The sequence below is a fragment of the Strigops habroptila genome, chromosome 2 (genome assembly GCF_004027225.2).
Source record: "Strigops habroptila isolate Jane chromosome 2, bStrHab1.2.pri, whole genome shotgun sequence".
NCBI lineage: Eukaryota > Metazoa > Chordata > Aves > Psittaciformes > Psittacidae > Strigops > Strigops habroptila.
In genome coordinates, this window is record NC_044278.2 from 64,014,892 (window position 1) to 64,032,484 (window position 17,593).

Here is a 17,593-nt window from a genome sequence, read left to right on the forward strand (position 1 = left end):
AAAAGATCTCCGCTCCTCAGGCTTCAGTACATCATTATTTATTGGGAAGACGGACTGTTATTGCCTAACTGCCTGTGTCAGGGTTCCTTTCAACTTCATTTAAAGCAACATTTTCACAGAAAGACTACATGACTGTAGGGACCAACTAGTCAGACAGGAATTGACATAATTTAACCAAAAAGAGCCAACAGCCGCCTGCAGCTGCATGGCTGCTTTATGTATGACCAAACTGCTATCTGGCCTTCAAATGGTTACCCTCTTTGATATTGTATTTTATCTGCAAGCTTCAACTTACCTCCCCCTCTGAATTACTTAGGTACAGCGCAAGAGGATTCACCAAATCACAAACACAAAGCTAAATGACACATTTTCTGAATTACAGATGTTACTGCCAGTGACTACCATGTATTTACTCTTCATACCCGCTTCCTGCATTGAATTATTTTGAAAACACATACCCCATACATACTTGTCCTTGGGAATCTATCCAAGTTCTAATGCTGCTTCTGCCCCAAACTTGGGACATGTCAGATTACTGAAGAGTTTGTCTTATTAAAATTGTAGCTATTATGTAGACTGCTCTAGAACAGCCTTACATTTTGTCAAAGTACACGGATACCTTAGTCCCAACAACTCCAATTTGATTTGGGAATGTCTACAGCAGGACTACAACAGTCGCCACAGGAGAACAGACTCACAAGAATTAGGAAGTTAATAATATTCTTACCCGTTTGTTTTTTCTGCTCCAGCAAGAAAGGCCCAGTGCGCCAAGACTCCAAGAGAACCAGAAAGGAGGTCCCCCTGCCCGCCGCATCTCCGGCTGCTTCCTTCATGGCTGCACACAAGTACTATGAACAGACAAACCAAGAACAAAGTCATGTGCATTTTTCTTCTATTTCCGGGGGTGTCACTGTAGCTGCAAGGGTTAACCTGAGGCCCACGGCGATTTACAAGTGAGAGATTCACCACAGGCAGCAGCAGCACACGCTGGAATACACCGTTCTTAAAAAAAATATTGCATAAACATTTTAAAAATAGTTTTCTAATTACTTCTCAATCCCTTACAAACAGCACTGCACAATGCTTACACTTCCTTCACTTCACTCAGCCTGCACAGAAGATTCAGTCACTAATGAGTGATTCACATGAACTGATGCTGCCACAATGAGCAATCCCCCCAAACTGGACCAGGTTCCTCCACAAAGCCACTGCACAAACACAATTCTCCAAAGTCTTTGACCTTCAGAGTTTCCAAATGTAACCCAAGGTGTTTCTACAAAGAGAAAATGCAAAATGGAACTGGAATCTCAAATCTTCTGCCATGCCCACCAGAAAGGCATTTTACTGAAAACAGCCTTTTTCTTAAGCTTTGTAAAATCCAGTGTGAAGAGAGATCTCAATTTCTGCCAATCACAGTGTCCTCTGCACCCGTGTATGTTTCTGTCAGCAGTGTCACTGTGGATAGGCTCTGACAGAGTATCGGATGTTACATTTCTACTTTAAATATACAAAGGACCTTGGTCAAACTGATCTCTTTGTGAGGCTTTAACTATGAAGAACATACAAATGGTTTCACTAAATTTAACTCCTTTGTTCTCTACTCTCCACAAGTCCAAGCTGGAAGCCTGAGGGATACATAAGGTAGGAAAGAAGAAAACAACCGAAATTCTGCTTCCCTTCTCCAAACTCTCTTGTGGGTATGTACCTACCCTCAGCTTTCCTTATTGCTTGCTTCTGAGAAAAAAACAGGAGACATTTATTTTCTTCTCCTAGGAGGGTGGAAGAACTGGCAGAATCATTGGTGGCCAAGGAGTGATCCTTAGTGTCTCCAGCCAGCCACTCGGGGTCAGGGCTACACACACCATCGTCGTGCACTCCTGAGCACACCAAGTACACAAGTGGAGTATAAAGAAAGACACTGCTTGGACAACAGCTCTTACCTCAATGTTCTCAAGCCACCTGGGCTGGATTTCTCTGAGGTGTATGAACAGAGCAGCCCAGGTAATTTAGAGGCAGTACTCTGTCTTTTTAAAAGGAATTTTTCTCTTACAAAATAAATGGAAACCTCTGCACAAAACCAAAGGACTTGCAGGTAAATCTTGAGCAAGAGGTAAAAACCTACTTAATGCAAGTAAACCCTTTCCAGTTCATTAGCACAGTTAATTTCTGCTTTTTGTTACTCAGTGCAGCAAAGAATTGTACTTCACTTTCATTTCCTACCAATTCCTCCAGCAGTAATTGCGGGCTCGTGAGGCCAGGCAGTTGTGCATTTTTGCTGCCACTGAGAGGGCAAAGATTCATCAGTCACCACGAACACAGCAGACACCGCTGCAGCACTGCCAGCAGTTAATTTTCCCAATCACTCTTCTTCCCTCTCCCCTCCCCCGCCAAATTAAGATTCTGGATGTGTTTCTCAGTGAGCAGTAGTTAATGTCAGATTTCACAAGTGTAATGCTCTTCTGAGTCAGGTATCTGAGGAAGGCATGCCCTTTTAGGTAATGTTTTGGGGATTTTTAAATACAGTCCTTTGGAGAAATTACCGCTAATTCTGCTACTTTGAAGATGGTATCTCACAGGATTTTCACTTTGAGGGCTTGAACTCCTGGCAGGAGGCAGGATGGAAATCCTCTGTTCAAAAGCTTTGGGGCCTTCTGACTGACAGCTGAGCACAAGCCCCTGATTATTAGCTGCATGTCACCATCTGCCACTATTCTGTAGCCCCGCAACCCTCTAGTCAGTTCTGAGCTGTACAGGAAAGCAAGATCTCCTCAGACTAGGCCAATTATAACACCCCACTACAAAAAAAAAAAATAAGTAGTCTTTTGTTTGTAGTTTTTTTTTTCCAAAGTAAGTCTCAAATATGTGCAGAATACCTCACAGGCAACAACAAAAGCAGGCCTTTGTACTCCGCACAGAGATGCTGGAAAACAAATCTATGCAATACCTTCAAAGAAGCAGAACTACAGGAAATTCACTTGAACGAGGAGGAAAAGGTCTAATGCACGGGCAACTCTTGTGCTCAGTTCCTCAAAGAACATCTCAAATAAAAGGATGATGAACATTACAACAGGCAGTGGGAAAAGGAACGCAAAACTCCTCTGAACCACAATCACTATTAAGAGCTTTTCAAAGAAAAGAAGGAATCCCACACTCCCATCAAGACCAACTGGCATACTGCCAGATCTGCAAAGCACGAAGTTTTCCTGATGCTTTTCTCAGCCTTCTCCCAGAACCACAAAAATAAACCTGCTGTCTTCCCACTCCCTCAATCCAACATCCCCCACTAAATGTCTGTGACCCGCTGCGATGACAGCTCAAGCAGTTCCTTAAGGACCATGCGGGTGACATCCTTATATGCTGCACTGAGCAGTGACAACCAGTGGCAACGTTACAAGACCTCGATTAGATGGACATGACTGAATAGTCAGGGACGATGCCGCGAAGGCGGGCAGTTCTAGTCCCTGCAGACACGCAGAATGATGTATTTACATGTATTTTTCAGTCCAGTGCCCAGTGAGGCTATACCATATTCGACTAGGGACGAACACACACACCAGGAAACCTAGAAAATGTGGTTCTTGGAATAGCTGAGGAGAGCAAGACAATGGAATGCTGGACAACAGGTAAACTGCAAAGACCAAAACCACCATAACCTGTCAATACTGAAAGGCAGCAACCAAGGGCCACTTAAGGTCAATTAGTCTGACACCAACCCCAACCAAAATAATGGAGAGGTTCATATTTAGTTCAACTGACAGGCCTTAAGAGAGAGAAACATGTAACCAATGCAGGTCAAAACTGGCTGTCGGGGCAGCGTGTCTTGTTTTGGTTTTTAATAGGTCTGGGCAACCATATCTGATGTCGTTTCACAGGGTGATGAATAAAAAACCCCAAACCAAACACAGTATAAGTCTTTTAATGAAAACTGATTTATGCTAAGTAACTTTCTGAAAAGTAAAAACCAAGCAGCTCCCTAGAACTTGTCCATGGAGCATACGTCTACTATCATAAGAAAAGGCTAGACAAAACAAAAATGACATCATTGAAGTATCACTGATGTATAGCAAGGATATCTGCTAAAGTCAGAACAACCACAGCCCTATTCAACAGTTTCAACATAGTCTCAGCAATTAAACAGCACACAAATATTGCCACAGCCCTATGCAGCAAATACAACACATCCCTCACATATAGTCACTGGCACTTCTTGCTTGCCTACGTCCATGGGAACAATCTGTACTGAAGCAGGAGTGCCACAGAAACACAAAATTGAAGGCTATCATACTGACAGAGTATCAGAAAGTAAAAGTTCAAGAGTTTTACGCTCAACACAATTCAAAATTCTGCGCCAGGCTTCCTGGGTAACTACGGCCAAGTAATTTTGTAGCTCTGTGTTTAACATATTTCAGGCCATAAAACAAGTTACCATCACTCCCTTTTCAGCACTCCCTGAAGATAAGATTAACGTCAGCATTTGGGGAAGCATTCAGACCATGGTGTCACACTTAACCATACCCTTGCCAGCAAGTTTGAAGCTGAAAGAACTCCCAGCGCAAACTGTGCTGGCAGATCAAAGCACAGAAGAATGACCCATTTGCGGGTATTGTATGCTTAATTAAAAGCCTGTTATGTAACTGAAAATAGCTGTCCTTGCTTTGAAGGGAAAAAATCAGTATTTGGTATTGCTGAGATCAAGCACTACCGGTTAACTGGCAAGCAGTAATTCTGATACAGCTTTAGACAGGAGGCCCTACTTACACCACTAGCACCTAGACACGCTACAGTTAGAAAACCAAAGGCCTATATAGTATAAAAAGTAACATATGTCTGCATGTTCTTGTTCCACAATGTGAAAACAAACCAACCCAGGGACTCATTTTTTGTGTGTGTATTTAGAACACAGAATGTGAAATATGGGCTAGCTAGTCAAGGCTAAACATGTAATACCGATGACGACAAAGAAGGCTAAAGAGCCTATGTGAAATGTCACATTTGCTGAGACTGAAGACCAAAAAACAGCCTGGAGATTAAAATTTAATTCTTGAATCTTGGGCATTCTGAACAAGTTCTTTGCACTTGATTTCCTCTTACAGAGCAGCAGTATTACACTTACCCTAATGTCCTCGGGAATCTGTGTTTGTAAGATATGACCATTCTAACTTCTGATATCATCCAACTGGACTGGATCACCTATATCAGCCACCCCACACAACAAATACTCTTGTTTAATTGAAAGGCTTAAGACTTCCTTCTTCTATGTAAAATAACGAAGCTATTAAAGACCATTTTGCTCCACCAAATGCAAGATTCAGGTTTAGACCACTGGCAGATCTTGAATAGAATCTGTTACCAGTATGTATCTCTGTGATCTGGCATACTCAGACTAGTCAGAAATTTATCTTTTTCCTTTTGCAAGTTAGCTCACAAAAACATGCAGCTGGAGATTGTGGACTCCCCGAAACATACAGACAGGGAAACCAAGATTAAGGACTTTGGCTGCAGAAATCACTCAACTGATGTGGAAAATGTAAGTTGGCTTTTAAATAAAGGGTGCTTATACTTTAATATTCCCTAATCACACTTTTAAAACTTAGCTAGGTCCTTGAGTGCAAGACACCAGGCAATCTAAGTGAAAAAAAAAAAGATCCAAATTTTCCATTATGTTTCTTAGATAGGTGCAGGAGCCAGCGATGTGATGTGATGACAGGTGAGCAGTGACAGGGAGACAGCAGGCTGGGCTGTGCAGGCAATGGAAAGCACAGTGGCGCAATGGGCAGGAACCAAGATCTCCCTGTTTTGCTCACTCTGCAGAAGCAGGAGTGGAGATGAAGGTGCTGCCTGTCAGTTAAAAATCTAGGCAAAATCTGCTGGGCAGCCAGATACCGTAACAGCTTTTAGGCAAGTGAGCCGGGGACTGACAAGCACTGAACAGCTTCCTTTCCAGTTGTATAGGGAATGAATGGCAGAAATCAGAAGTACTGCTTAGGGATTTGGCTTTTTGGCAAGAGTTGGCTTTTTTGCCCTTTATTCAGTACTCAACAAGCCCTCTCACATGCCACTTTGCTTCTCTTGACCATAGCTGCAGCTGGGCAACTGCAGAGAAACTATGTTTGGCTACTGGCTCCAGCTGAAAGTAGTCCCAGGCAGCAGTGGGCTGGCTACCCATAGTGTCTGTCTCTTGGAAGGGAGGAGAGAACGAACACAGGTGTTGGGAAAATACAGAAAAATTCATTTTATCATTTAAAACCAAAAATCCAGAATCTTCAAGGACCTAACCAAATTTTAAACATGTTAGGAACGAAGACTGGTATAACCACACTTTATTATTGACCAGTTCTCCAAAGAATAATAAAAAGAAAACCTTAGAGAGCTGTGCCATAGTGAATAAAAGCTGACTTACCTTTTACCCACAGGCTGAGTACTCATTCCTACCCTGGTCAGTGATGGCACTGATATCACCTACCAAGAACATGGTGAAGCTCATCTTTGTAGAGCAGGGAATCAACAACTGTAGGCCAAGCTATAACATGAAATTGCAAAAGGAAAGAGAAAAAGAGTATATAAAACTTAATTTAAATCTTGGTGATTACGTTTACAGGGCACTTGGCAGCTCCTAACTGAAACGGAGACAAATTTTAGGAAAACCTCCTTTATAGTAGAGGACTGCTACAGATTTCACAGAGGCCAGGTATGTGACTCAGTGCTGATTTTAAGGCTGTAAGGAACCACCTGCATCACCTATTCTGATCTGTAAAACAAAACCTCAAAGATGTCCAGGCACTTCACGGCTTGGCAATCTATCAAAGTTCTAGTGTGTTATTGCCAGAGCTGATTTCTCTGTCTTACTTTTAATGTGAATTTATTAAGCTTCAGCTTCCAATCATTGTGTCTGTCCGCTTAAGACTACAGAGCTATCTGCCAACAGTAATCCTTCACCAACACCTGTACTTCCAGCTATCGCCTGATAACCCTTTTTGTCTTCAACTAAGAAGAAAATTGTTTACTGAATTCCCTACAGATTCATGAATAAAAATAACACTACAACCACTCTAAGCTGTAAAGCATTCACCAAGCCAGTCTTCCCCACATCCTCAAAAAGCCCTCCTTTCACCACAGCCAAGAACAGAACAGGTACACAGTTAAGTTTGCAATTTCTGGTTTTCCTGGAGAGCATTAAGACTTACTCTTTTTCTTTTTTTTCCCTCCCTTCCCCCTTGCTTTTTTCCAGACAGCAGGCATGCAGTATATTCCCGAAAGAGAAAGTTTAGAAGTGATATATGGAAACTCCAGTATCACCATGCTAAGTACATGAGCTCAGGCAGGAAATGTCTGAAAACAGGTACAAGCTTAAGCACTACAAACGGATGATGACATAAAAAAAATAAAGGCAAGAGGAGTACACAGATTTTTTCACAGTATTTGACTGTGCTCAGAGGACATTAGCCTGATCTAACGATCTGGATTTCCCTCACACTGGAATTGTGATGTATGTTGTCTCAGCTGAAAAAAAATTACATCAGATCAAAAGGACAGATGAAAAAAGTTCAGAGCGAAAACCTGGGAGAGAATTCAAGGTCAGTGACACGACAACATGTTCTGTGTTGTGGCACAGAGCAGACAGTACACTCTCCTTTCTCAACGTGGTTTTGCATTTAAGCAGGTTTTAAAAGAATGACCGACAGTAACTCTCAGACCCAAAGAACATTCTTATTACAAGGAAGATTAAGTCTGTAGTTTCTGCAAAATTCTCAGGAACCTTCTTGCAAGCAACACAGCCCTAAAAACAGTGTTTGTAACAGACATTATAACCTGTATTAAACCTGCCAACTGCTTCTTTACAGCTCAGCAATGCTGCCCGTAATGTCTGTAATCCAGGAGAGAGAAAGCATCAGTGATAGAACCGAAGTCACAAGAAAACAGCCTACAGCTGGACATCAAGCAACTGCTATAAAGGCACAGAACTGTTTCCATTTCAAATAAAACAGCCACTCAACTAGGAGAAAAAAAAGATCAGAACACAACAGAGACAAAGAACAAGGTGGGAAAAAAATTAAAAATAACGAAAAGCCACAAAAGCACACAAGACATACATCAAACTTGTGCTATGCCTGAATACCCAAAATTGGAACTGGAAAGAGTTTCAGTTGTTTTCTGATTTTTTTTTTGAACCCTGCATGACAAGAGACAACGAAGACTGTCCCTTCTCTCCACCAGTGGTGGGGTACACTTATCTCAAGAGTAACAGCTCAAAAGCAGTTCTGAGACGTACTAGGTAATGTGCCCAATCTAAAGCGCTCACCCAGTTTTCCCAACGTTCATTAAAAAAGCAACAATCCTGCATAAAAAGAACACTGTTAACATAAAAACAGAGGAAGAAGATACACCACAGTGCTCTAAAGCTTTCTAGCTGGCATAAACTAGAGCCAGGTTATTTTACCTTCCAACACAGTTCATCCTTCCTTAAACCTGGCCTGTCTGTCCAAGGTTTCAAACCAAGTCTGCTATGGGTGCAAATATGACAGCAGACTTCATGCAGGGCAACTTGGGTACTGTATGACCAACCCAAGCCCTTCACCACATAGGTGTAACTATACTGATTTAGTATCAGTATAGATAGATCTACCTATCCCAGCTTGCTTCACAGTCTGCTATATTATCTGTACTAATGGGGATATGTAGAAGCTGGCTCTGCACAAACCAACTGTCATATTACATATCTGTTTTTCTGTTATAAAAGACTCCCGTGGCTCCCAATAATGAAAAATTGACTGTATACACGTAACAGTTCTGAAGCAGCATAAACATTTATCAGAGATTAGCATTTCAAGTAATTAGAAGCAGAGCTGCTGCTTGTTATGTATGTGAAATAAGACCACGTAGTCAAAATGCAATGAAGGCACTCATCAATTCATTTTATACTGATCACAGTAAATGATCAGTGTAAAAAGCATCAGACAGGCAGCTCATTTATTAAGTATACTTTAACGACATTAGTGACTGGTTTAAAAAGTTGTAATGGCAATCTAGAGTTAAATTTATTTGAATTTTTTTGTAATTGTGAGGGCTAATGTACAAGTCACATATACACATGCTGATCTACAGCCCCATGAACGTCAAGACATCTTCATTTTTCATGCATACCAATATATGGTGAAACAACAATATTATTCTGCAGCAATTTAGCAATGACATCTGCACTTACATAGACCATTTCAGCTAAGGATTTTAAAACAGTTCATGAAGATTGAAAAATCAATAGCTCAATACCTGTGTAATGTAAAACATAAGTTACAGCCATTTAAGTAAGAAGTAAGATCAGCAACTTTTTTTCAGCAAATAAATTAAGTTGCACTCTTGAAATATCAATTCACACAAATCATCCAAAGGTGATCTGCAAAGACAGCCATCCCTCCCATTTAATTTTCAGGGAATACAGTCAACTAATTACTATATAGTCCAACCACTGGACTGAAAGCAAACAAAACTACCATATTGCTAAAAGCAAAAGGCTTCACTTACCTTTCTCTCCATCTGAAATAAGATCTCTTTCTCCCTTTTGAACAACTGTCAAATTTCCCATGGCTTGGCTGAGTCTTAATACACATCCATGATGATCACTACTGTCTACGGGGTCTCTAAGCTACAACACAAGAATTTCATACACAGTACATATTTTACTACTAGAACAACATATTCTAACACCTGCTACTTCAGCATATGTATGGGGGAAGAAACAAAAAGCAGCACCATCAGTCTTTCCAGGTACTTTTCTTCCTGTACCCACTGCAGTGCCAAAAAGTGCCTAAGAAAAAGTCTTCTTTAAAAGATCTTTGTTTAAGAACATGCATAAAACCCTGAAGAATGTTTATTTTGCATATAAGAAACAGCACATAATGTTTACGCCAGTAATAAGTTTTTTATTTTTAAAGACTAAAAGACTGAACTTGCATGTACTTAATATAGAAAAGGAAAGCAGCTCACCATGGCTTCATACAGTCTACTAAACTCCATATAGTTTGGAGTAAGAATAGCTCGCTGGTAGCCTTGAATTAGGGAAGGCTGCTGGGAAATGAGCCACAGTCCATCCTGTAAAGACCAGTAAGAACATTTACTTAATAGATTCTTAAATGCCAAATCACTGACTGAATCAAGAAAATACTTACAGCATCAATAATGATGGGAATTCCTTTCACTTTTGATTTTTCTATAATACCCTGCAAAAAATGCAGACAACTTTAAGATGCTTGCTTATATAAAACTTATAAAATCCAAACCAAATTCATATAATAAATCTGATCATGTAAGTTGTTTTTACAAAGCAAAATTGAAAACAATCAGTTATATTCTGCAAACTAATGTAAAACATCCTCAGATCAACTGGTAATTTTACAACTACATCGTTCTCTCCCTGGGTCAAGTATAAGCAGTGTCAAGAGGGGTTCCATAACTGATGCCTTGGTGTTGCTATGCAAACGAGCAAAGAATCTCACTCACTGTCCCTGCTGCAGGAGGCATGTAATGCCAAGATCAGTCACACATAATAAACATACATCTCCAATTAAAAACATACAATAATAATAAAACCCCCAATAAATCCAGGTGAGTATTGCCATGATATAAATCTACAAATAACTATAATACTAATTTTAGTTGCTTTTCTGATAGTAGCCCCGTCGCAGTATTTGAGTGCATGGACAAACAAACATCCTGAGACAAGCAGTACATAAGACATGTCATTTCACTCATGGTCCTGGAGGTTTTATACTTTCGAAGCAAAACCAAGGTGGCCCAGACAACAGACCATTTGCAGAAGTCTTTTTTTTCAGCAAGCAGTATCTACTAGCAGGCTCTCTGCCCTTGTTCTGTTCTCTCTCCTAACCGAGCAGTAGCAACAACTGATACTTAAGGTTTTTAATGAGCAATGGCTGACAGTCAAGTTTTTTGAATGTTGGTCATTATCAACTTGTCTTTGAAGCTGGAGAGTTTATCTTTTTCCTGCAGACGATAACAGAGGATGGTATCCATCCAAAAGTCTAATTAGTTTTGAATGTTATTAAGCTCTTCAGATTAGCTGTCATATGGCACTGAGCTCCACAGGTTAGCAATTATGTAAGGAACAAGGAAGCAGTTTTTAATGAATGCTCAGGGTATTGAACATCCCTCTGTTCTTGTATTGTTGTCAAAATAAACACTGCCCACCCTGCTTCCTGCAAATTATTGATTATGGAATATACATATCCTCACAAACTCACTCCTACTTGATTCTGATTTTTCCAATACTGGTAGAAATCTTTCCCTTCTATTTTTAAATGGATGGCCAGAAGTTAGCAGTGTGCTTCAACCTAACACTACTTTTGTTTGTTTGGGCACTGTTCACATGTTGGAAGCATGAGACTGATACACTACCCGCTGCTCCAAGCTTGAGGACTTGTCTCAACACACAGCTGCAGCTACATTAGAAGCTACTATAAAATAAAACCCTTTCCATGACACACACACATGCCTGCACAAGCCTCAGCTTGAGCTGTGTGTCATAGACTGCCTACCCTCCTTGGGATCCCAAGGGAAAACCACAAGTCTTCTCTTACATCCTCCTCTCTGGATAATTCTGAACCAATCACAGATTTTACACAACTCATGCCATTCAACTGCTACTAAATTATTCAAGTTTATAAGAAGTATATTTAACAGCTGTGCAAGGATGGAATCTTAAAGCATACCTAGAATTAGTTGTGGCATAATGAAAACCATAGAGCCTTACTTTCAAAGCTTTTAAGAAATTTATGAGACAGAGTAATTTCTTTATTCATTAAGTTTAATCTGCACAGATGTGCACAGCTCAGTTTTTCTTCACAGAAGCTGTACTGCTTTACCCCTGCAGTGTTAAGTTCATTAACAATTATGTTTAATTTGACTCACTTGGTTATAATAAAATAAAGGTGTTGATCTAGCAACCAGGTTTATGGTTTGTTGTTTTTTGTATAAATGAATGTTATACATCCAACAGCCCAATTATTTTTGAACCACACTAAGCTCTTCCGATTAGCTATCGTATTGCTATCTACTGAGCCTCAGAGGTTAACAAGATACTATGTAAGAAAGCATTCAGATCATTCTCCCCCAATTTTTGAAGATACAAATACCATTTACTGCAACCTCATTTCCTAACTGGTTTTAATTAGAATATTTTTGTACATAAGCAGCTTCACCAAACTCCTTCAGCACCTAAAATGATTGCTGCTCTACTTCCCACTAACATGAATCACCAGTTTATTCTAGTATGTCAAGTTTAGTAAACCAGTCTTTCATGACGCTTCATTTTTTTAAAGCTATCAAAGATTTCCCCAACAGATTCCTTAAGGAAATCTGAAGGAAGACACAGAATCACAGAAGTCCTGACCCTTTCAAACCATCCTCTTAAATGTGTTATGAGCAACCCATGGAACTTCTGTTCCTGAAACAGTTAAGGTTTGGCTGTTGCTGTTATTATTTGACACCTTTTCATGTTTCCTCATAATTATCATCTTGACTACTAGTTAGAATTTCACTTTTTGTCTGTATATATCTAACAACAGGCTAAATCAAGAATCCTGAAGATCCATTATCCACCAAAAGGATGTAAGTATAAGAAAAAACCCCAAAAGGTGGAAGTTACAAAGCGTGAAAGTATACGTACAAGTAAACAGCTTCTGCAACACTGAATCACTGGTACTCTCCAGAGAAACAAGGCATTTCTTTCTAATAATGTTCTGAGTTCCTACCTCTCCAGCACGTCCTCCACAATCCTGAGACATTTGACCAGTGCTCTGAAGAAAAATTTCATCTTGCTAAGTAAAACCTACTGGCCAAGCAACTTTCATTGTGTACTGAGTCTCTGAGGTATCAGTTTCTAATCTAACATATTGAGTGATCTTTGCTTTTTCTCTCTCTCTCTCCTTATAAAACAAATAATCAGGGGATACAAAGTCCTTTGTCTTATTTAGAAAGCTCAATTTTTGATTACAAAAACCCCCAAAAACCCAAAAAACCACATCTAAACAAACAAAAAACCACCCAATCCAGAAAACTACCCTAATTATTTTCCTTTCCTCTTCTTTAAACCCAGTCAGAAACTGCTTGGAGACAGAGAAAGAACCTCATAGAGGAAGTTCTGGGGAGGGTAGCTGGTAATCTGGCAACCATAATAAAGCAGAACAACCACCTATTTGAAGTACACAACATTCACTGGAGAACCTGTGTTTCCCATTGATTGTGGACAGGATGCATCTCACCTGCTGCCATTTAAAGGTCAAATGGCTAGCCACTGGAGAGAAATTCATCCCATGCAGCTTAGACGCCGCATTTAGGGTGGGATCAATCACCAACAGCCAGACCTGCCTCTCCTCAGCTATCACAGAGGGAACAGAGACACTTTACTGCTTTATTTTTAGACACCAGGAACTAGATGAGATGAAGCACACTTTTAAACACTCCATTACTAGAGATACTGTATTAAAAAAAAAAAAACCCAAAATAAGTAACTTGCATAAGAGGTGTTTACAGCAAAAATGGCAACATCCTCTATGCAGAGTATTTTGTTCCTGGAAGCAAAAATCAATTTTCAGCTGAACCTCTATCTCGGTATTTGGCATGGACTTGCCTGGTTAATACTTGTAGCATACAGAAAAATCTTCACTGTCAATTGCACAATTAATACAGCTCAAGCCTAACTCCACTTTCACACCAAAGCTTACTTAACTGTTTCTGATCGGATTCTGTGTATGAGCAAGAACCATCTGTTCAGTTTTATCCAATGTAACAATTATTTATACGGGAAAGGATTTGGAAGAGAACACTGCCAATTAAAAATACTGAGAAATGATACTGGACTCACAGGGCAATCTTAGCACCTAGCCACAAAACAGAACAATGAGGAGGAGAAGGACAGTGACACACTGCTGTCACCCAACTTGATGACCTACAGCCACAATGGTTAGCTAAGATACCAAAGAATGAAATTTGTGTCCTTCTTCTACAATATTCAGAGTGAGACCCACATTTCAGTCTCCTGCCTTTCATGTAGAGAGTCCTAACAATGGGGGTGTGGGCAGTCTCTTGATAGAGATGTTCTGCTTCGTATCAGTTGGTTGAATACTTGGTGACTCTCTAAAACAGTGATTCTACAGCCCACAACATTTGGATGAGAAACAGGTTCCAGCCTGCTGTGATTAATATCATTGATGATGAACTGTACTAGAACAAATCTGCAACAAGAGCTTCCTCTCCAAATAACTGAAGAGCACAGTTTAAATTTCTACCCTAATTAAGCCAAAGAGGAAATGACCTGGGATTCACACATCCTATGAAGGTGCTGTATATGGGACAACCTCCCACACAGTTATCATTTGTTAGCAGCACCAAATACTTGACATTCAGAAATGTCCAAAATAGTATTTCAGTGATTTTGCAATTTTTGGTGGAGGTGGTTGAGGGGAAAAGAGCCAGAGGGGGGTAAAATTAACCTGAATCTACTCCTACTCTACTCTTGAAACACCCAATTTCCTGAAAAATCTTTGTCCTCTGACTGGGTATCCAGGACTTGTACGTAAGCAACCTACTCAGAAAGAACTGAAAGAGAGGTTGTGTCACAGCTGAAACCAGTGCTCTATCTGGGTAAAGGTAACCCTTAACTGCAATTAGGAAAGCTTACAAAGTAAGGGCAAAGAATGTATGTGTTTTCATTAATTATTTTATCATGGAAGCTGTCCCTTGAAATGTAATGCATTCATTTTAGTAAATAACTGTACTCTGTCCCAACTTTCACATGGGAATTTTAAAATAGATTCCCAAAGCCAAATTCCATTTCTTTTGGGGGGAAAACCACCCAAAACAACACAAAAACAAACCAAAGGAAAACACAAAACTCCTATCAGACTGAAACCACACCACCACACACATGAAATCAGAATCAATTCAGGCTGGAAAGGACTACAGGAGAAAGAAGCTTGAAGGGACAAAGTGTGCTGAAAGAGGGCACAGTAATGCAGAAAAATATCATGCAATTTATCCACTTGATACCCTGCAGCTGCGCTATGAAACACAAGGTTCACCTGCACTAACATGGAAACCCAGGACTCTTGCATACTTCCATAATTACTATGGAAAAAGGGAATGGGCCAAAATGAGCCAGTGCAAAACTCTGGCTGCAAAAACCAGCTAGGAGGAGAAGGGAGGGAACATGTGAGGGAGGAATAAATTGCTATGGAACTCCTAAGTACAATCAAACGGTATCTAATCAGCCATGGAAGTCTTCATAGAGCAGCCACCCTGAGGCACCAGGAGCACCCACAGCCTCTTGCAAAACTCTGCAGTCAGCCTGGACTTCTCCATCCAAGTCCATGCGCCAGCAATAACACACATATCCTATTTACTCTGCCTGTAGACAATAGCACACAAGGTGGTTCTCCACAGCTCCCTGGAAAAGACAGTTATGTACAGTTTTGCCCATCACCTGACTTGGATGCATTTCTAGCTCTTTTTAATTAGATGTGGATTAGCTGCAGAATGCCTGCAATGATTTTTAATCTAATTATTAGTTGTGTCACTACTTGTTTTCTTCCTGGTGAACTCGTTTGGTTTAGCTACACAATAACTTCAGCATTTGATGTTTGGAAAAGGGAAGAATCAGGAAATTAGAGCCAGTCATTTTAATAAAAGACAATTTAATGAAATAAACAGAAAACCACAACAGCAGCATATATAAAGCAACACCTATCCCAGAACAGCGATTAATTTTCATCAAGGATGTGTCATGTTGTCATCTTTCTACCTTGCAAAGGAAAGATAAGGGAGGCAAAGTTTCCTTCCCTGACACCAGCAACAAACACTGTATTTCCTAGGTCCCTTCAAGAGTCACGTCTTGGCCTAGTCTTTGCAAAATTCCTTATCCATGTTCTCAAAAAGAAGTTCGAGCTTCTGCATGCCATGATAATGGATAGCATTGACCATGATGACATCCAAACATTTTAGGAAGCAGTATAACCTTGCCTTCAGTGCATGCTACTGCAATCTGCAAATGCCAAGTATGTAATTACATACTCTGGTTTGATAGAGACATTCAAATGTGCATAACATGACACTGGTTACATCTCATAAAACCTTAAACTATCAAAAAGCTGTGGCAGCCCCTTTTATAAAAGAACCTTCTACTGAAAGTTAGGATCAGAAACTGCTGTTGAAATGCCCCCTATAATTGTTTGTATTTTCCACATGGATGCTGCTCTCACCCAACAATCCTGAATCCATGGTTTTGTCTGGAACAGAGAGATAAAAGGGAGGAAGCAGCAAAAATTTCCCTGTAAATGCTGCAGCTGCAAGTATTTCTGTACACTCCTTCCCCAAAGTGCCCAGGAGGCACAAATAAGTTCCACCCCAACACACTGCAAATCAATTCCCACAAATAGGCACTGAAAGCCCTAGGAAGCATTTCTGCATTCCTTGCTTCAAGTCTGGGTAAATGCAGAGTTAGCAGGGACTCAGCTGCAGTAGCGGTTAGGATGCAGCTCTGTGGCAGAGATGCTTGGAAAATGGCCTTGGCAAGCACAAGTTTGTAATCTTGCACAGCTAGAGGTAGGCAAATATCCCAAACCCAGGCTGTGCTCAAGGCCACAGTCAGGGTTGGCAGGGGACAGGGGGAAAAGCTTCTCTAAATATTTTGTATTTGATACAGAAGGTTTTGAAAAAACATTAAAAAAATGGAGTTCCACTGTTTAAGATTTTTCACATTAGAGCTGTATTTTCAGTAACTGTTTTGGGGTTTTCCTTATTTATTTACTCACTGGTGGAAACACGCAGTGAACTCTGAAACTTGATTTCCTTTGTTCCTACAAACTGACCCAAGAACTCACCCTCCTTTCAAATCTCAGCAAAGACAATCAAAATCTTGCTTTGTGGACAAGATTCATACAAATCACCTTTAACCAGCCTAATTGCCTGAGTTTTACTTCATATATCCCTGCATGCATAACTACCACTGGCTCATTAATCACTCTGCTAAGCTCACAAACCTCACATAAGAAATGATCACCATTTGTACTATTTGAATGAAGAGTCACGTAACAGCAATGAATATCCTTTCTCTGAAATAAATAGCTTCTTTATCTCATGGTTTATGCTCCATTCAGTTTAACTGGGTCTTTTGCCATTTAACTGTAGTACTACATGCTAGACTGTTTCCCAAAACAGATTTTTCAGGTGCACAAGAAAATACTTCATTTAACCCAGGCAGAGTGCGGTAAGGACTCTGAAGAGTACCCCACTACACCATCAAGCACAATAAATGCTTCAGGAAATGTTAAAAGCTGTTGTTACAACTAACAAAGCTGAAGATGCTGTAGATGGCAGCTAATCAAAACTGTTCCATTCAACATTAAAAATAATAAAAAGAGAGAAGGATCCACTTGTAGATTCCCCCTCTGAATTCAAAGTAGATCCCTTGCTGTCAAATTTGGAGAAAAACTACAGTTTTCCCTAAACACATCCAAATCCAGTTAAGCAATAATCCTGTTTACTCCAAAGTAAAAAAATCTAAATCAGATTTAGATCTCAAATCACA

General features: G+C 40.1%; 1 protein-coding gene across 9 annotated transcripts in view; it reads right to left on the reverse strand.

Annotated features, from left to right (window-relative positions):
* NAXD (NAD(P)HX dehydratase) overlaps positions 1-17,593 on the reverse strand; it is a 51,561-nt gene that overhangs the window by 4,113 nt on the left and 29,855 nt on the right. For 6 of the 9 annotated variants that reach the window (XM_030477846.1, XM_030477842.1, XM_030477843.1 and 3 more), the window contains 4 exons: positions 10,164-10,214; positions 9,982-10,086; positions 9,520-9,640; positions 728-848 (listed from right to left, as the gene is read on the reverse strand). In XM_030477846.1, the coding sequence (XP_030333706.1) occupies positions 728-848; positions 9,520-9,640; positions 9,982-10,086; positions 10,164-10,214 (398 nt within the window). Of the gene's footprint in view, positions 1-727; positions 849-1,146; positions 2,796-6,400; positions 6,521-9,519; positions 9,641-9,981; positions 10,087-10,163; positions 10,215-17,593 lie in introns of those variants that run through there. The other 3 variants (XR_003990327.1, XR_003990326.1, XR_003990325.1) reach the window with 3 other exon arrangements.